The sequence below is a fragment of the Poeciliopsis prolifica genome, unplaced genomic scaffold (assembly GCF_027474105.1).
Source record: "Poeciliopsis prolifica strain line A6 unplaced genomic scaffold, Auburn_PproV2 SCAFFOLD049, whole genome shotgun sequence".
Classification (NCBI taxonomy): domain Eukaryota; kingdom Metazoa; phylum Chordata; class Actinopteri; order Cyprinodontiformes; family Poeciliidae; genus Poeciliopsis; species Poeciliopsis prolifica.
In genome coordinates, this window is record NW_026562424.1 from 2,223,398 (window position 1) to 2,241,976 (window position 18,579).

Here is an 18,579-nt window from a genome sequence, read left to right on the forward strand (position 1 = left end):
AGAAAGGAGTGGGAAGTTTATTCTTTTTAAAACTCTCACCAGCTTATGCTATTCTTCAATATTCTTCACTTATATCAAAATAAATGTGCCAGTACACATATTAATATCCTACATAGAAAACATAATTTTATACTATTTGTAACCAAATCATATCCCATGTTGTTTTGTCTTCCATATAACTATTTAGAAATATGTTTTTGTACCTTTTAGTGAGTATTTTTACACTGGTTTATCTCTGGTCATCATGTTAAAGCGGCAGCTGTAACTTTTATTGAAAAATCTTTTTTCTTTTCACTTATTTGTGAATTGTTGCACTGCAAAAACATAAAATCTAACCTCGTATTTTTGGTTGAGTTTCTAATGCAAATATCTTAGTACACTTGAAATAAGACAAAACTAACCTACGAATATTTTTTCATCAAGAAATATAAACTGGTTTAAAGTCAATAATTCCTTCATATAGTCTATTAGTTCCACTGCAGATTATTTAATTTGCAAAACGATAACAAATTTTTTGTTATTAGTCGAAAAATCTGCCAGTGGAATTAGTCATTATTAATCGATATTAAGGGATTAGTTGTTTTTTCAGTTTTCTTGTTTTAGAAGAAATTAGGCAAAGAAAAAAGACCATTAAGATTTTGTTATTGCAGTGTGATGTCTTATTTTCTTTTAAACTAATTTTTAAATAATTTCTGTGTAGCTTCACTTTATGAACCACCGTAATTTGCTTTGATATTACATAAATTTTAACATCTCACCTTTGAGTTTTATTATAAAGCAGTAAATATGAGCTAGAGCCGAGTTTGAATGGCTGCTTTTGAAGGAGAAAAACATAAAAAAGTAACAAAGTCTGGCTTTAAGGAATAATGAAAGCAGTGAACATGCAGCCGCATTCACAGTCAAAGAAAGGCCTGGCACCTGGTGCGTTTGGAAAGAGGCCCACTTCTCCCTGTCCCAGACTCTGGAACGGGGGGAAGAGCGCAGGGTAAGGGCCACATTCCCAGACTGTTTCCCTACCCCATCTGGTTATTACATGCTCCCATTTCTATGGAACTCTGCTACTAATGAAGTGCTGCTTTATGTATAAATCGATATTAAAGCGGCAGTGTTTGTGTGGAGACACTGCTTCTGGTTTCTTTGCTCTGCTTTGATGAACTGATGAGCGTCAGACCAGAACTGACCTCCTGATCCAGCAGAGGAGCACAAAGTGGATCAGTGGGCGGATCTGAGACTCTAGTTCTCTGTCTGGAAATGAGAAAAAGGTTTGAAAACTGAGTTCAAAGCCTTTAAGCTTTCATATATGCACATTTGAAATGATGTGGTTGATCTCTTCACTGCAAAAACACTAAATCTTTCTAAATGTTTTTGTCCCGCTTTAGTGCAAATATTTTAAAACACTTGAAATGAGACTAAGCTGCTGCAAAATAACTTTGCAGCAACATACAGGAGCTTGTTTTAAGGCAGTAATTCCTTACAATTGATTATGAGTTAAAGGCGACCGATTATGCTTCCTTGAACAGGTTAGGATGATTCGATGGCCTATACAAAACATGTTCATTACATTTTTTGCACAAAATCTTTCTTCGATGATGATATTTTAGTCTGGTCAGTTCTGCCTATTTTGAGCAGCGTTAGGACTTCCTGTCAAGCTGCTGCAGTTCTACAACCCTACGTCTTTGAACAGCAGAAGTGGGGCCTTCTGCACAACCAACAAGCATGCAGCAAAGGATGTTAAATCAACAACTAGGTTGATGCATTGGAGCTCTGGTGGGTTGCTAGGTAACGGATGGAACTCCGCTGGGGTTGCTAGGTAACGGATGGAACTCCGCTGGGGTTGCTAGGTAACGGCACAGGACCTGGTTTTTGGAATGGCTCACTTTCCACACACCAAAAACCAAGAACATACTGCCAAAAACCGGCTGCTTTGTCTGTTTTTAGAAGCAGTAAAGGCTGAAATGAAAGTACAAAAACATGGAAAATGGAAATTTTGCATAATCCAATTTAAATAATCGACCAGAGGAATTAGTATTTCATATCTATAGTCAAGTCTCTGAACAAGCTCCTATATCTTCCTGAAAAGTTCCTTGTGAATCAGTTTTGTCTTATTTCAAATGTACTAAGATATTTGCTCTAGAAACTAAACTAATTTAAAGTTCACTCAGGAAGATTTTGTGTTTTTGCAGTGTCCTTAAACATCCTGAAAAAGGCGTAAAATCACCGTTGGGTTCCTCTGTGTGTTCATGCAAGCGAAGCGATCCTCAGGCTTCCCCTGCAGGAACGTTGACAAAGAACACACGGCTCAGATGGATCGCCAAAGTCATGCAGGTCTGGAACCGTGGTTACGATCAAGCGTCTGAAGCGCGCACAGCTGTGAGCAGTGGCGTCCATTAACACCTTGTCGGGGGAACATGAAAGCATCGGATTGCCGTTTCTCCCCCAGCCGAGGGAGCGTCGGCCTTCTCACGGCTTCTTCTCGCCTTACTGCTGTGCAACACAATCTGCCCACAAAGCCCGGAGTCAGAGGGGATACGCTCAGGTGTGGAGAATGTGAAGAAATCTCTGAAATTAACCTTTAAATGATTTGACATGTGTAGAGGTGGTGGCTTTAAGTCCACCGTGACATGGAGAATGAAAGAATTTGAGTTTGTGATGAGAGAAAAGCTCAGTGGTTGGAAACGGGACAGGAAACGAGAAGGTCAGAGGACATGTTACTGTATGTTAGCAGGCTGGAAAGGTGAGGACTCGTATGCGCACGCGCATTTATGGTTTCTGTGGTTTTTCCTGCAATGTTTATGGGTTTGTTTTTAAGTGTTTGTCCAACCTGCTCAACCAAATCAGATTCAACAGAAATAATCAAACAATGGCTCCGTTTCTACTACAAATGTGAACAAAACTTTGTCAACAAATGCTGATAAAATGCAACTTCACAACTATGGTGTTTCCATTAAATGCAAATTGCAATCGAAATCACACTTGAATAAGTTTGTTCACTCATTAAAAAACACACAAAACTTCATCCTCCAACTACTTCTTGTTGTCGTCGTCTTTGTCGTTTCTGCCAGTAGTAACTTCTGGTTGTTGATCATGTGACTCGTGTGATGTGAAAAAAAATGTTTCTGCTCCAGGTTTGCAGGAGAAAAATTTCAATGCGACCAAAAAAAAACCAACAAAAAAACCCCACATCTCAGCACCAAAGCATTTTATGGAAAAATGTGACTTTTTTCGAAATTGGCGTATTTCCTTTAAGCAAACGCATGTCAAATGGCAGAATGGAAAGTCAGCTACTGCTGCAAGTTCAACATTTCCTGAGAAAATAAACTGGCAGTACAACGAGAACGTGGTTGCTAGGTGACGGCTGGGCTGGCGTTGCTAGGTAACGGCGCCTGTAGAACTGTTTCACTCATTTTTATTTTTATTTACTTTAAAAAAGCTCCTGTATCAAAAAGTAAAAGGTAAGTTTCAAATGAACCTCTTTGCACTGAAAACTAAACCACAAACAGTTGGTAGGATTTTGTATTTTTGTGTTTTAACCAAAAACGAACCAAACTCAGACACACACCTGCAGTTTTAGGTGTATCAAATCAAGTTTTTTATGAAAAGAAATTGATTTGGAAAAATGTATTTTGCCTGATTTTGACATGAATTATTGCCATTTTGCTCCTTAAAATCCTAAAATTTCCATTTAGCTTTATATTTTGAACCGTGTGATGATGTAATTTAGGAAAGATTTTATGTTTCTGAAGTAAAGTCACGTCTTATCCTTCTCTCATGTTTGAAATAAAGTCAGTAAAAGTATAAACTTGTAAGTTTTTGCCCCATTACAAACCCAGTCGACTATAAACTTTGCACAGTTTCAAAGCAATATCAGGTTTTGCCGTAGCAGAACCATAACAGAAAGAAGACACGCTCTTGGAGACGTGGAGGGAATCTGATGCTTCTGGAAACGCTGCAGATATTCTCTGATCTTCTGGCTCCAGGCTCAGAGTTCAGCTCAAAGACGCGTAAACCTCGTTTCTCACGTTGTCTTGGAAATCCAGCAACAAACACAAGCTTGAGACTTGGCAAAAGGAAAAGATGCTGAGACAAAAAGGGAGCGGACGAGCAGAGAGGAGGAAAATATTAGAGAAGAGCGGAGGTTCACCACCTTGTCAGTGAACCAACGTTGCCAAATGGGAATTGTTTTAGGGGAAACTTCCCTAATCTCTTACTTGTTTGTAATATTTTTCAAATCTTAGTTTTCATAATGCCAGTATTTTCTCCACACTTCTTATTTTTCTCGGTCTGATGTCATCATTTCTAAATGTTAGATCAGGTGTTGTGGTCAAACAGTTGACGGGTCTCAGATTTTTAACATTTACTTTGTTTTACACTTGATTCATTTCTTGGGCGGCTACTTTTACTTTTACATGAGTGAAAATGTGCTGAAGTAGTTCTTCTCTTACTTGAGCAAAATGTTTGGTAAATTATTCCTCACTTTGAACGCTGTAAGAGGTTAAGGGCCACTAAAAAAAGAATAACAAATTTTGACTTTTTCTTTTTGATCTTGAGAAAAAGTCAGAATTTTGAGATTAAAGTCCGAATCTTTAAAGGTTTTGTTTTGTTTTGTTTTAGCATTTAATCCTTTTTCATTTGCTTCTGGACAAAAAAAGAGCTTAGTTTGACTTTTCTTCTGAATATCAGGAAATAGTTTTTTTAATCTATTTTAACAGGTGCCCGCTCTGAATGAAAGCCCTCTCTCCTCTGACTGGTGACAAATTGGCCCTCGAAGCCCACTCTCAACGCATAAATGCTAGCGTATTAGCGGAGCGCGCCACCTCTCCGTATGTCAGGGATAAATCTAACCTCGTTTCTCGTCCAGCGTGAAACGCCAAAGCCAAGCCGATGAGCGCGGCCAATTGATTTTGGATGCCTGTGCAAAACCCAAATCCCACGGCTAAAATTGGTCGTTGAAAACTGGAGGGCTCATACCGCCACCTTCCCCCTCTGGGCCCGGGCAGGCGTCCAGACGTGCTGCTGCCCCCCTCGGGCGCTCTCTCTGCCTGGCAAAACATGCTACGCTACAGTGTGTGTGTGTGTGTGTGTGTGTGTGTGTGTGTGTGTGTGTGTGTGTGTGTGTGTGTGTGTGTGTGGGCTGGGTTCCACCTGGCTGCTCCAGCCACCTGCTCAGGGCACCGAGGGAAACACCCGGTTAATTAGCTCCTCATTATAGCCAAACCAGACCAGAGAGCACACTAAAAACACTCACACACACACATTTTGAGGTGTTGTATCCACGACCGAACCAAGCGACTAAAGGCACAGAAAGGATGAAGTGAATCTCGAACAGATGTAAACTCTTTGTGCACTAATGAGCTGTAGACAACAAGCTGAGCCCAACAGATAAAAGACGCTAACGAGAAACTATAAATCCGTTGGCTTCTGCCTCTCTGTAACGAGGCAACTGCAGGTCCGCTTTCTCCTCGTTTAGACGCGTCTTTGACCACATTTCAGTCCCCCACTCTCCGCGTTGCGGTTAGCCTCAAACTGTGATCTTAAGAGCAGTCTCTTTACAGCTCTCTTCAACCTAAAGCCCCCCTAATTCTCATAATTTCTCCTCTTTCACTCCACCTTCCACACGTATCAAATGCTGCAGGGAAAAGATCCAGAACTGGATGATTTTCAGACGAGTCAAACTCAAAATTATGATATTTTTCAAAACACTGATCACCATGCTGATTACTGTCAGGTAGAAAACACTGTTACTGTTAGTTCTATTCAGTATCGATGGTTTATTTAATGGTCTGTTTGCACCAGTTCAGTTTTACACACTTTAATCCGACTCCGGTCCGTTTGCCTGAAAAGTCCGGTTCGCTTGTGGAAGTGTGAATGCTAACTCTTATATGGACCAAAATAACCGACCTCTGATCCGTCTCCACACCTTGACTCAGTTTGGTTGAAGTGAACTCCGATGCGTATGTGAACGCCAACTGTACTAAAGACCGATCCAAAAGCAGGAAGTGGGCTACAACACAGGGCATTGTGGGTAAATGCAACTGAATATGCATTAGATATGGACTATCAGGTGTGAACAGACCCTAAGAGGAACCGTGTTTCCGTCAACTTGTGGATATTTTGAAGTGTCACATTAAAAACTGTTGATGGAAAGGGTAAAATCTGAGTTTTGCAGAAAAGTTTTTACTCTTGCTTGAGGTTATTTTTGGTTTGCTCTGATATCGCAAACGTCCCATCTGGTGGTGGGTTTGTGCCATACCATGTAGACCGCTCCAAAACAAGGAACTGGGTCAATACAACCAAAACAAACGCAGAAATGGCTCATGGTCTTTATCCTACAGCCACTAAAATCTCCAGTTTTGTTTACATTTTGTGAATAAGAAAGTTGCGCTGAGTGTCTTTCGAGGTTTTCATGTTGTTCCATTCAGTTATTTTATTTAGTTGATTTCACTAGTTGATTGCTGATAGGATGCTGCGCGGTCGGATCCGCCCACTGATCCACTTTGTGCTCCTCTGCTGGAACAGTCACATAAAGGCCATTACAAAGTCAGTCTTCTATCACATAAATAGCATTTCCAGGATTAAAGGACTAAAGTCTCAGCAAGATCTAGAGAAACTCCTCCATTCGTTTATTGATTACTGCAACAGACCTCATACGTCTGCCTAAAAACACTACAGATTTATAAACTATTTTTTTACAACTTTCTAGAAAGCTTGTTTTCTCTTTCTGCAAGGCATCAAACAGGAAGAAACTTGAACTAGATTAGTCTAGAGAATTGCCAGGTTGGTGCAGAGTTGTGTCTTCGGCTCTGTTCTCTTTCACTGGTCCAGTTTGCTTCCTCACATCTAAACATTGTTATCTCCACTCTGCTACCAGTTTTTCCACCCTGCAGGCTGAATCCTGCGGAGGAAACTGCGTCTGCAGTCAGATCAGTGTATCAGTGTGAGCCCAGGGAAACCGGAGCTGCTCTATGTCTGACTCTGCTGACGGCATATACAACTACAAGGACTTGGCTGGTTTGGGAAAACAAAGTGACAGATGGAATATACTGTTTAAATTCATTAACTCTGCCAAAGATAACAGAAATAGTTGAGAATTAACTTGAAAGTTCACGTTTAAAAGGAGAAAAACACAAAAACGCAGAAAGAGGTAAACAATAAGGGGCCTGAATTTCCCTCAAGTGAAACAATGAGTTTCACTTTCATAGAAGGAAGCGTTACATTTTTACATTTCAAGATTTGTAGCTAGTTAATAAACTAAAAACTGTTAGAAACTGTTGGTGGGACGTTTCCACTAATAACATCAAACCTAATTTGTTGATTAGTCCCTTTTTTTTTTTTTTGCCAACTTTGAAAACAATTACTTCACTTATCTTCCCTAAAATTATGTTTTTCCAGGTAAAATTTGTAGTTTTATAAACATTCAGTAAAAAAGTTCGACTGTTAATCATTCCTCAGATAGTTACGCGTTTATATTCATGCTCTTATTCTTGATTAAAACTTTTTCCTGGCCCTGTTGTATAATTGTTGTAGCATTGACAGTTGGGAGCAAAGCACTGCGTCCCTTTTTCTTTTATATATCAGGCGTACATTAAAGATTATCATGTTATTTTGACAACAGCTAAAACCAATGCTAGTCACTGTTAGCGAGCAGCGTTTAGCCCGCCAGCAGAGACGGGGCGCCATCTTGTGCATGTGACTTCACAGTTAGTTGTAAATTAATTTCATTCATTCTACGATATTTGGACTGAAAACTAGACCAGGAAAACTTGGTAGGATTTGTGTTTTTTGCAGTGCATTTTTTGCTGCACTCAGCACTTTTCAAGTCTTGCAAGTAAAAAAAAAAGAAAATCTTCCAGCTCACCCCTGCGCACGACTTTGTGTTGCTCTGTCACATAAACTCCAGTGAAATGTGTTACAGTACGCGGCTGTAATTTGACATAACATAAAAAGGTTCGAGGCGTATGAATACTTTTGAAAGACGTATTTTATCCTAATAGTCTCCAGTTCTGGCTGCAACCAGAAGGACCGACAGGCAGCCAAAACACACATTTTCTCATGCAATAAAGCAGAGGGAGTTTGCAACAGCATATAAATTCTGTTACAAAAACACAAAGAACTCAGGAAAAAGTAGGTAAAATAAGTAGCAGGAGAGGAGAAACATCTCCTGGCAAACAGTTGCTCCTTGACAAAAGTCAGCGGAGAGAGGCCGAGCGGTGACGGGCACCTCGGGAGGTGATTACTACCATCTGTGAGGAAGAAGCAGTGTGGGCCAGGGAAAGCAGGGTGGGCACTGGTTCTGCAGCTTCCCCAGTTTGCTTTGGCACTGGGATGAAACACTGCAAGGCACAACTGGGCCACATGTGGCGTTCACACATGTATCGGCGCTTTAAAACCTCCGTGGCATTAAGTCTGTTACTCGACACTTCGCTGTCTTTAACAATCGTTTCTCCATGTTCCATTTCTTTCTGCAAGAAAAGCCTTTCTGGGTGGTTTCTCAAAAACAGGATCGCATCAATCCCCTTCGGGTTGGCCGCGGCCCAGAGCGAAACCCTGACAGAGAATGAAGTCAAACAGCAAAGCTGCAGCGAAAACTAATCTGAACAAACTCCTGAGCTTCTTCCCAGACAGCCGAAGCTCATGCACCTCCGGTCTGATGACCTCATCATGTTGCAAACTTTGTTTACTACAAAAACAATATTAAAGCAGCTTTTGTAGCGTTTTTTAAAAGAAATTTTAAGAACGGACTAAGATGCTTTAAATGGATAGTTCAGGATTTTTGAAGTGAGGTTCTGTAAAAAACAAAAAAACAAGATAATTTTTCTTTTGAGCTTTTTTGGTTTTCATAAATCCAGATTAGTTTGTCTCAGAAGCAGAAACAACATCCAGTCTAATTCACCTCTGCTGTAATAAAACTTGTCCTTTCTAAATATAATCCTTGAAATATAAGCTTGTTTATTAAATCTTAAAGTCACTTAAACCAGAGTTGATAATTTATTGGTCACAAAGGATCAAATTTAGTTTATCCAAGTTAATTTATTGTGTTTGTAAAGTTAAATAAAGGTCCATAATGTAAGTTTGACAAACTCCAGTTACTTGTTACCAATTAACACAAGTTTATTTTTTTTTAGGAGCACGGTTTATTTTAGTTTTTTCAGTGTAATTCCTTCCTGAAGTCCAGTTGATCTGAGCCTAACTTGGATGCTGGACGTAAATCTGAAACCTACCAGAGCCAATAGAAACACGATTTCATCCAATAAAAATGTGCATCAGCCTGTAATACTGCTGGTGCGCATAAATATTGTTTGGTAGCCATTAGCAACCAAATGCTAATTTCACTCAGATCATCCTGAGTTTGATATTATTCATTTCAGGAACACATTTTATTTACTCGACTATTTTTTAAGTTTTAAAGGTTTTTTAAAAACCAGCTGACCAAATGTTCTGGGGCTCTCCTGGGGTTGCTAGGTAACAGCGCCTACTGATTTGACTTTACATTCTCAGTTTTTGAAATGATTTATTTTCCAGTCGCCAAAAAACGTGAAGTTATTTCTAAAATATCAAGAGTTTTTTTTGAAGCATTTAAGTTGTTTCTTAGAAGCATAAAGACCAAAACTGAAGCATAGAAAAGCAAAATGTGAATTTAATATCTTTGAATGATATCACCACTAAATAAATCCAGAAAGTGACAGAAATAGAGATCGTTGCTCTCTTTACCTCCAGCCATTATATCTGATCAGTTTTCTAACTGCGTTTTACTCAAAACAACAGAAAAAAGTATGTAAAACCCATCGTTCTGCATGTAATGATTAAATGTAAAGTAGATACACATATTAATGTTCACGCTAGCCAAACAGTACCAGTTGAATGTGGGAGGTTTCAGGATCTGCAGGTGTAAAAAGCCTGTTGGCCAAGCTGCTGGATGACAGGGCGTGACCTCTGCCTGCCCTTGAGACGGCGTGGGGGGAGAGGCTATTCTGGAAGTCTAATCAGCATGGAATAACCATCTGCCGCCTGTCAGAGAGGTTATTGAGGAGAGAGATTTACCAAAGTGAAAATAATACTGGGGGAGTTTGTACTTTAGTGGTTTTTTCAGCGTTTCCAGCTCAGTTGGCTTCATCTGTGCCATGTTCTGAGCAACTGTTCCTGGCCGCCGTTTTGCTGGTGATACACGAGTCCAGCTGCTGGATCACGATGTTTTCACTTTCGAACTATCGCTACTTCAAAATATTGCTCTCCAAAAGCAGGGGCAGCGCCCTGCAAAGCCGCAGACCCCCTCAACATGCCTCCGCATCACCGTCTGCAGTCCTGAACCCGACTGTCGATGCGACGTATGGAGGGAAAATAGGAATTACATACGACTTGAGTTGAGTTTGGTGTTTGCAAGTTTTGGCCAAAATCACCAAACTGAAAATTATTCAATTTCAAAGGCAAAAATTGGATTATTGTTTTTTTATTTGTGTTGTACCTGCTCTACATCAACAAGCTGCACTTAATCAAACAATGTGAATATATTATATATATTATCACACTAAACTAACTTGCGAGTAACGTTTAAGCATTAATGGAGGTTATTTTAGGTCAATAATTCCCTAATATTGGTGAAAGAGTCCTAGTTTCATTGGTAGATTGTTTTGCTTATAACCTGGGAAAATGTCTTGTTATAAGTTAAATAATCTGACACTGGAAATATGACTTCTTTATTAATATTAAATAATTATTGACTACAAACAAGATTCTTTATCTCTGGCCTTCAGCCTTTACGTTCCTCCTCCAAGCCATGAATGCATGCCGCTGTGTCTGCTGCCACGCTGGGCTCAGCCGGCCCATCAGGGCCGGATCGGGCCTGGCATCCAGTTTTCTGGACTTCCTGTGGTTTGAGTCAGGAATGAGGTGGAGGAAGTTCTGCAGAACAGAGCAGCTCGGTGCCAGAGACGGCGCTACTGCTTCTCCATAAATCAGGAGAAGCAGATTTATGGAAATTTGTGCAGCTGCAATTCAAGAATGATGCAAATTTTTACCCGTCCAGCTCAGGTCCTTGATGCAGAAAGAGATTTTTTTATTTGTAATTACTAACATAATTTTCTTGTTGATCAAGTTACCAACTTCGCCTGAATTCACGCCACATAATTTATGTCACTGCGTCAGAAACAGAGTTTCCCTTCAAGTCTTGAAAACTTAACAAAAGACGAGATGCTAACCAGTTTTCCGGAAATGCTAGGCTGCATGACGATGCTGCATCGGTTAGACTACGACTTCTCCATCATGCAATATTTCATATCTTTTTCATACTTACTTATACGGTTTATGAACGTTAATTTTCTCACGTTGTAAAAAGTTTTTGCTGTAAATCTACGGACGCTGCCAGTCATTCTGATTGGCGGTTTCTGTCCGTCGCTGCAGGATCTTTCTGCATTGGAAGTTATACAGTAAAATGACACGTTTGGTTTCTGTTCCGGTCCGTTTATGCAGCCGACCGCGCAGCATCCTATCAGCAATCAACTAGTGAAATCAACTAAATAAAAGCGTTTTGATGTCCGTCATGGCGGAGCGGCAGAGGCACGCGCTGGCAGACTCTGTTACGCCCTGATAGTGTCCCAGATTTTTAAATCAACAGAAAGTATTTATGTTATAACTTCAGTTATGCCAACAGAAAAGCTAGCGCTCCATCACAGCCAGAAGCCAAATTGCTCTCATCCATTTGTTTCCTCATTCTGTCCTGCGGTTCAGGCTCAGCGCAGATAAATTACGGCTTTTTCCACCACGTCTCCCTCAACGCAAACACACACCGCCGTTTATGAGGCTGCCGTCTTCCACCGCTTCAGCAGGGGTTTGTAAACCTGTGTCTTCAGGGACGATTCATAGGAATGTAGACGGCACATAGGTGTGTGTGTGTGTGTGTGTGCATGGATTGTGTCTGGACAGAGTGTGTGAGCTCGCCAAGGCAGCAGACGCTATCTTGGTGCAAGGCTTGTCAAACTTTGAGGAAAACTGAACAATCACACAAACCAGTCAGTTGAAGTTTTTCTTGTTTGAGGTGAAAATTTAAGAGACGACTAATCAGGGCACCTGTGTCAAACTGGAGGCCCGTGGGCCACATCTGGCCCGCCAAAGCTGTTTATGTGGCCCTCAAGACTCCAGAGGGCCACAGTGTTTTTATCTGATGTCTTTGTTCACTTGAATTAAGACAAAACTAACTTACAAATAACTTTTCAACAGGATACAGGAGTTTATCTTAAGTTAATAATTTCTTAATATCGGTTAAAAAAAATACTAATTAGCAGCTTATTTCACTTATATCATGGGAAAATGTCTAATTATTAGTGAGATAAACAACCAGAGGATCTCGTACATTTTTATAACTGCTTACAAAATTATCGATTTAAAACAAGCTCATATAAAGTTCCTTGTAAGTTAGTTTTGTCTTATTTCCACTGTGCGAAGATATTTACACTAGAAACCAGACCAAAAATACTTGGTAAGGTTTTGTTTTTGCAGTGAAGTCCCTTAATATTGAAAAAATTTCTAGCTCCACTTCTAGATTATGTCTCCTATAACAACACATTTTTCCATGTTACAATTTAAATAATTTTGCCAGTGAAACTGTAACTTTTTCATCAATATTGAGGAATCATTGACTTGAAACAAGCTTCAAGTGAAGAAACCAAACCAAAAATACTTGCTGAGATTTAATGTTTTGTAACGTGATGTAACTTGACATAACGTGAATCTAAGGCAGCAGTGTAGCAGAAGTAAGAAATACTGCCACCTGGAGGGGGGAGTTGGCATCACTTCAGCCCAAGATTTTTGACACTTTTTGCAATAAACTCACAATTTTCCACTAATGTGAGAAAAATTCTGGTATTTCTTGATTTTGCGTAAATTTCTGACAAAAATTGGAGGAACTGATTGATGTAATTTTGTGTCTGGAGTCCAGAGGGCCACATAAAACGCTACGTTGCGCCAGATTTGGCCCACGGGCCTTGAGTTTGACACATGTGGAGTAAGCACTCAGGTCCAGCACTTCAGGAAGGCATAAAACAGAAAAACAAAGACAGACGTTCTCAGCACAGTTACTCTAAACCTCTGCAGACACTTTGGAGCTGAAAGTCCCAGAGAAGTGGGAGCAGCTTTCTGGCATGTTTAAATGCATGAGCAGGTATAGCGTGCAACAGCAACGGGCCAGAACCGCCCTGCCTCAGCACAAGGATGAGGTCATCGAAGTTGGCCAGCAGAAATCTGGTTGTTTTGTCCAGCGGCTCTGGACACATCAATCCCACAGCAAAGAGATTTACGGGAAGCAGGTACAACACTTCGCAAACAGCCCGTTTGAAAGAGGCCGTGTGGAAAAGTGTGAGCGAGAGCCCACTGAGGGATTGACAGGATATTGTTGAAGAAAGGCTTGTGAGAGCGTTTGCATCCGTCTGCATTGAGTAAACGGAGGCTTTAAAGTCCCATCCGAAGCCAAGCTGAGACTCAGAGTAGCTGGTGAGGAAAGGATGGATTTGTTGGCTGGAACGGCCTTACCTCTCTGGCTCTGTCACTCCTGGTCCCCTTTAAACAAATCTGGCACTGTTCAGTGCTAAATATGACCTCAGGCATGCTCACTGGGTAATTACAACATGTTAGAAAAATACACACTGTTTCTTTTCCTCCCTCTGGCTGTAATTTCATTTCAGTGAGCAAAGGTTAAAGTGGGGACAGCGGTTTCTAATACGGTTTTATTTTCCTATGCTAACAAATTCCTGTGACAAGCAAAACTGGCTCTATTTATGCTAACAGAACAAACACAAGGCTGAAGCCAGTGCACTGATATAACTTCATCTTTAATCAAATGCAATATAATCAGCGTAGAAACTTTCCTGCTTGACATGCTGGGAGTTTTTCCTGGTTGGGTTTCATGAAGCGACAGGATGACTTGCACAGAAAGCAGCCAAATAACATTCTTGGACGGCGTCGCTCTGCAGAGCGCCAGCGACTCCAGATCCTGTCATCCAGTGTTTAGACTTGCTAGCAGTAAAGAGTTTTTCTCCCTTCACAAAACAAACTAGTAAAGTACAAACCCTTTGAATTAAATGCAAAGAGGAAAATGTCAAACGATGGAAGTAGATTCTGTTATTAAATTAAGTTTCCAGTAAATTTTGTTCAGCTTCTCAAAACCTTACTTTGAATTTCTGCACATATCAAGTGTTGAACATAAAGCGTAGCAAGGATTGATGGAGTTTTAAATGTTTACCTGGATCAAAAACCGGCTGATCTATAAAACAGAATATTATTGGAGTGAAAAGAAAGAGAACGTTTCCTCCAAAAGCTTTTACATTTCTACATTAATTTCACATATTTGCACACAAAAAATGAAAAATCTCTGTCAAACAAGAGAAAATGTGATTACAACATCAAATAGTCAAAAGTCAGTAAGAAAAAAGCTTTTGAATTAATCAGAGACAAATATAAAATGTAAGAGGTGAACTTCAAGTTTAATATCTCAGTTTTAATTTTGTAAATTTAAACATTTAATTATGGAAAAGAAGTCCATCTCATAAGGACTTCTGGAATTATTTTTGTCACAAATATCTGAGTTCTTAAAAAACAATTTCCAGTTTTTGACTTTGCGATGTCACAGGGTTTATTATCATAAACTTATGTCTTCAATCATGAAAAATTCACATTTTTTAAAACTGAAATTGAGAAATTTTCGATATCAGAAAACATCAACATTTATTTGAGGGAAATTTACTCTTCCATGTATTTTAAATCTAAAATGGCTGTAATAGTCTGTTGTAAAATCTACTACAATAAATTTGCTGAAACACAATTTATATTGGTAAACTTAAATCGTTTCCTTCTCAAGAAATGAGTTTTAAATCAGTCAACTGATTTTATATGTTGGATATGAATATTTTACAAATGTAGTTCAGCCATTCAGCTTCACATTCATAAGAAATTCGATTTTTAGAGTCACAGTTTGATTCAGAAACCGATTTTTCTATTCAAGATGTGTAAAAATTCAGTTTAAATTATGTGACTGGAAAGAGGAAAAGAGAAAATAAATTAATAGAGTATGTAACTATAAGTTTCCATTGTGTGTTAAATATATCAGATTTAGGTTTGTGTATTAAATTCTGCAACTTAAATTACTATTACTAGGTTAGATTAATACATATATGTGAAAAAATTATTCAAAATATTTACGATGGCCGACTGGACGCTCAGACACAAAAAACTCACGAATCACAGAACTACGAATTGTGATTTTTTTATAGTTCAGGTGTCAAACTGAAGGCCTGGGGGCCAAATCTGGCCCGCCATAGTTTTTTTATATGCCCCACTAAAGTCCAAATTAAATCAATAAGTCTCCAGTTGTTCACAAATGAAAAATTCACGCTAAATCAACAGATTCCTGCATTTTCTGTTTGATTTTTGCTGCAACTTTTTCTCAGAATTGATCAAAAACATTCAGTTTAAGTGACTGCTGCCTCAGGATTACGTCGCAACAGTCACGTAATTAATACTGCTTCTCATCAATAGGACGAGTTGCAAACAGTCACATTTAGCATCATACAGTCGCGCAAAATTCCTTAAAATATTTCTAAATTAGAACCACAAAATCTGCAATTTTTTTTGCAAACAATTCAAAATCGATCAGAAAACCTTGGAGGGACTTATCACCGATGATTTAATTTTAAGAAACATATTGAATTCTGCAACAAACAGCTATTTATTCATATTTTGACAGTTTAATTGGTTTTTATCAATACATTCTGGCACAACCGACCCTTTAAGAACATTCTAATTTTTGATTTGGCCCAAAATAAAAATGAGTTTGAGGCTTCTGCTTTATAGAATAAATGTTTTTTCTGCACCTCGATCCACAACTTTCATAAATATTTAAAGGATTTAACAACTGCAGCACAGAAAGCTTTATCTGCTCACGTTGAAATGGAAGAGAAGCAGAAGGACTTACGCAGACACTCGTTGGCCTCTCGAGCGTTGGCTCTCTGCCACGGTCGGTCGTAGTGAAAAGGTTTGCACCGGTCGCATTCAGGCCCCTCTGTGTTGTGTTTGCAGTCACACACCAGCTTCCCTTCCTTGTCCTTTAGGCATCGCGAGGCATGCCCGTTGCATTTGCACCTTCCTCCCACCTGGAAGTCTCCCACTGCATAGAAGTACGTCGGTAAAGTTGACGTCACCGCCATCGGGTCGTCGTCCCTTCCTCCAACGTTGCTTCCGGAGCCCAGCGCCAGCTCTCTGGGGAGCTGGGGCCGACTGAAGACGACACGAATATCAGTGACTGTGACCCAGTCCTGCAGGACGGGGCTGTTGTCAAAGTCTTTACCAGAGGGACGTCCGTCCAGAGTGCTGAAAGCGATAAGTCCTCCAGAGAGAGGGTACATTTCAGTGTGGCCGTCTGTGCACAACGCCTCCTGCTCATTCTGTTTGGTAATAGTTGCTTTGTTGGGCCTGTTGTACATGCGTCTGCATTGTGACGAGTAAAACTGATACGGCATCCATGTCTTGCCGTAGTCCATGCTTTTGTATATCGCTAGGGATTCGGGTCGGGGCGAGCAGAACTGCAGACTGACGTACGTGATCTCAAACTTCTTCCCCAAAGAAAGGGTGAGAGTCACGTTGTGGGGAGATGTGTTCAGATTCTCCGACTGCCAGCAGGTGAGATTGTGGGCTGAGTTGAGGTCTGTAAGGTAGGAGGCGGGGTGGGCACGCCGAGGGTCGGATGCATCGCAAATCTGACACGCACGTACAGAGGGGCGATCGTCGCTGCGCTCAACAACGCTGCAGGAGCGGGAAGGAGGCCGACCGCAGACGCTGGACACGCTCACTTCCTTACCGAAGGCGGCATTTATAAACTCAGGGATGCATCGTCTCGCAGCTCCGGCCTCATCATAGCAAGGGTCCAAGGATGTCTGCTGTCCTGCAAAAGGATTAGTGGCACTGTGAGTGGAGACTGAAGTTAGCAGGAAGAACAAGCCCAGCGGGCACCTCAGGGGTTCCCTCATCCTGCTGAAAGGGCCAGAGTCGACTTCTGCAAACTTTGGGCTGTGCACAAAGCTGAAGGCCTGGAAGGATGCGTCCGAATGTTTCTCCCCTGTGTGAGTTTCTGTCACTCAGTGAAAGGAGAGTGTCTGAGTTCAGTGGCCCTTCACTCCAGGCCTTCCTGTAAGAGAGAGAAACAGGCAGAAAGGTCAATGTCACAGGCATATTTTTACCATAACAGGACAGAAGATGGAAAGTGACACTGATCTACCACATAAAACAAAGCCACATCTTTAAACCCACATTAAGCTTGTCCATATAAAGGAGCTTCAAATGAATCTCTATTGCCAGAGTGAATGTTTTGGTTGACTAAAAGCATGTCAAGGATCAGACAGTCAAATGAGGGCCCCAAGTGAAAGGAAGTGACCATTTAAAGAGAGACATTAGAGGCTGCAAGTGACTGCATCTTGAATTTCAATGCCTCTCGCTCATTCATTTCTGCTATTCAGGTCAAATCTGCCCCCACCTTCTGGTCAGGCTTGAAAAGCACGGCAGAAGTCACCCGCATAATCCCCATGTGGGAGTGCAAAGCTGTGAACCGCGTGCGACTCTGGTCGAACCTCGGCTGAAAGAGAAAGTCTTGACAAAAGAGAACAAGAGTCCCTTCCACAGCTTTGGGTCGTAGCATCAGTTCACAACGAAAAATCTTCATTGAAGCCAATTTTTAAATTGAACAAAATCCCATGTGAGGAAATAAAATGTCCGAAGGAACTTTCTGAGGGGTAAAACATCGACGTGACACAGAAGCCACACTTCAGTTTGGTAAAATGGAAGTGAGTTTTCTAAGCTGGCTTGTGTCACCAGCCAGGATCATCCAGACATGTTGGTTCGCCATTCATCTGTAGGAGCTGCAACATGTAAAACGTTTTCCACTTTTGTTTTCCAATAAATGTGCAGCTTGTTGCAAAGCGACTTGACATCTTGTTGCCTGGGGTTTGCGAAGCAGCCAATCCAGGAGCGCCATTGATTTTCCCTGGAGCTGATTGGCTGAACCCACAAAAATGGAGATAAGAATATTAATGCGTAAGGATGTTTGAACTATTAAGATGAGTTAAGATTCTTAATGTGTTTGGCTGTCATTTTTAAATTTACCAGAAATCAGCTTCTAAAATCTGCTTTATCTTCTTTCATCGACCCATAAAATTCCCCAGAACTGATAGTTATTGAAGACTATTCTGCAACTTAGGGGATTTAAGGCCTCGGCGCTCCGTTGAAGCCTCTCAGGCTCCGGGTGCAGACAGATACCTGCATTGAAATGCTCACAGCCAGGCGAGAGGCCACGCCGCCCCAGTGGGAGAAAGATTTGGGTGGTGCTGGGAGAAAAAGCTCTGGCTAAAAGAAAGAGACGTATGAATCGCCTGAAGCTTTTCCTTCCCTAATCCTCCCCCCTTTTTTTTAATCAAATCTGGAAGATTTCACTAAAAACAGCTGAGGAGTGGAGAAGTTTCTGCAATGCTCTTTTGAAGGTGTTTATTAAATTACAATGAAGCCCAGCCGCCTCTTCATACCCCCACATTCTCTTTTACTACAGCATCC

General features: G+C 40.7%; 1 protein-coding gene across 1 annotated transcript in view; it reads right to left on the reverse strand.

Moving 5' to 3' along the window:
- Positions 1–18,579, reverse strand: part of ntn2 (netrin 2) — a 51,286-nt gene that overhangs the window by 21,080 nt on the left and 11,627 nt on the right. Inside the window, exon 2 of the mRNA XM_055057788.1 lies at positions 15,956–17,164. Within this exon, the coding sequence (XP_054913763.1) occupies positions 15,956–17,006 (1,051 nt within the window). The 5' untranslated portion in view covers positions 17,007–17,164. The remainder of the gene's footprint in view (positions 1–15,955; positions 17,165–18,579) is intronic.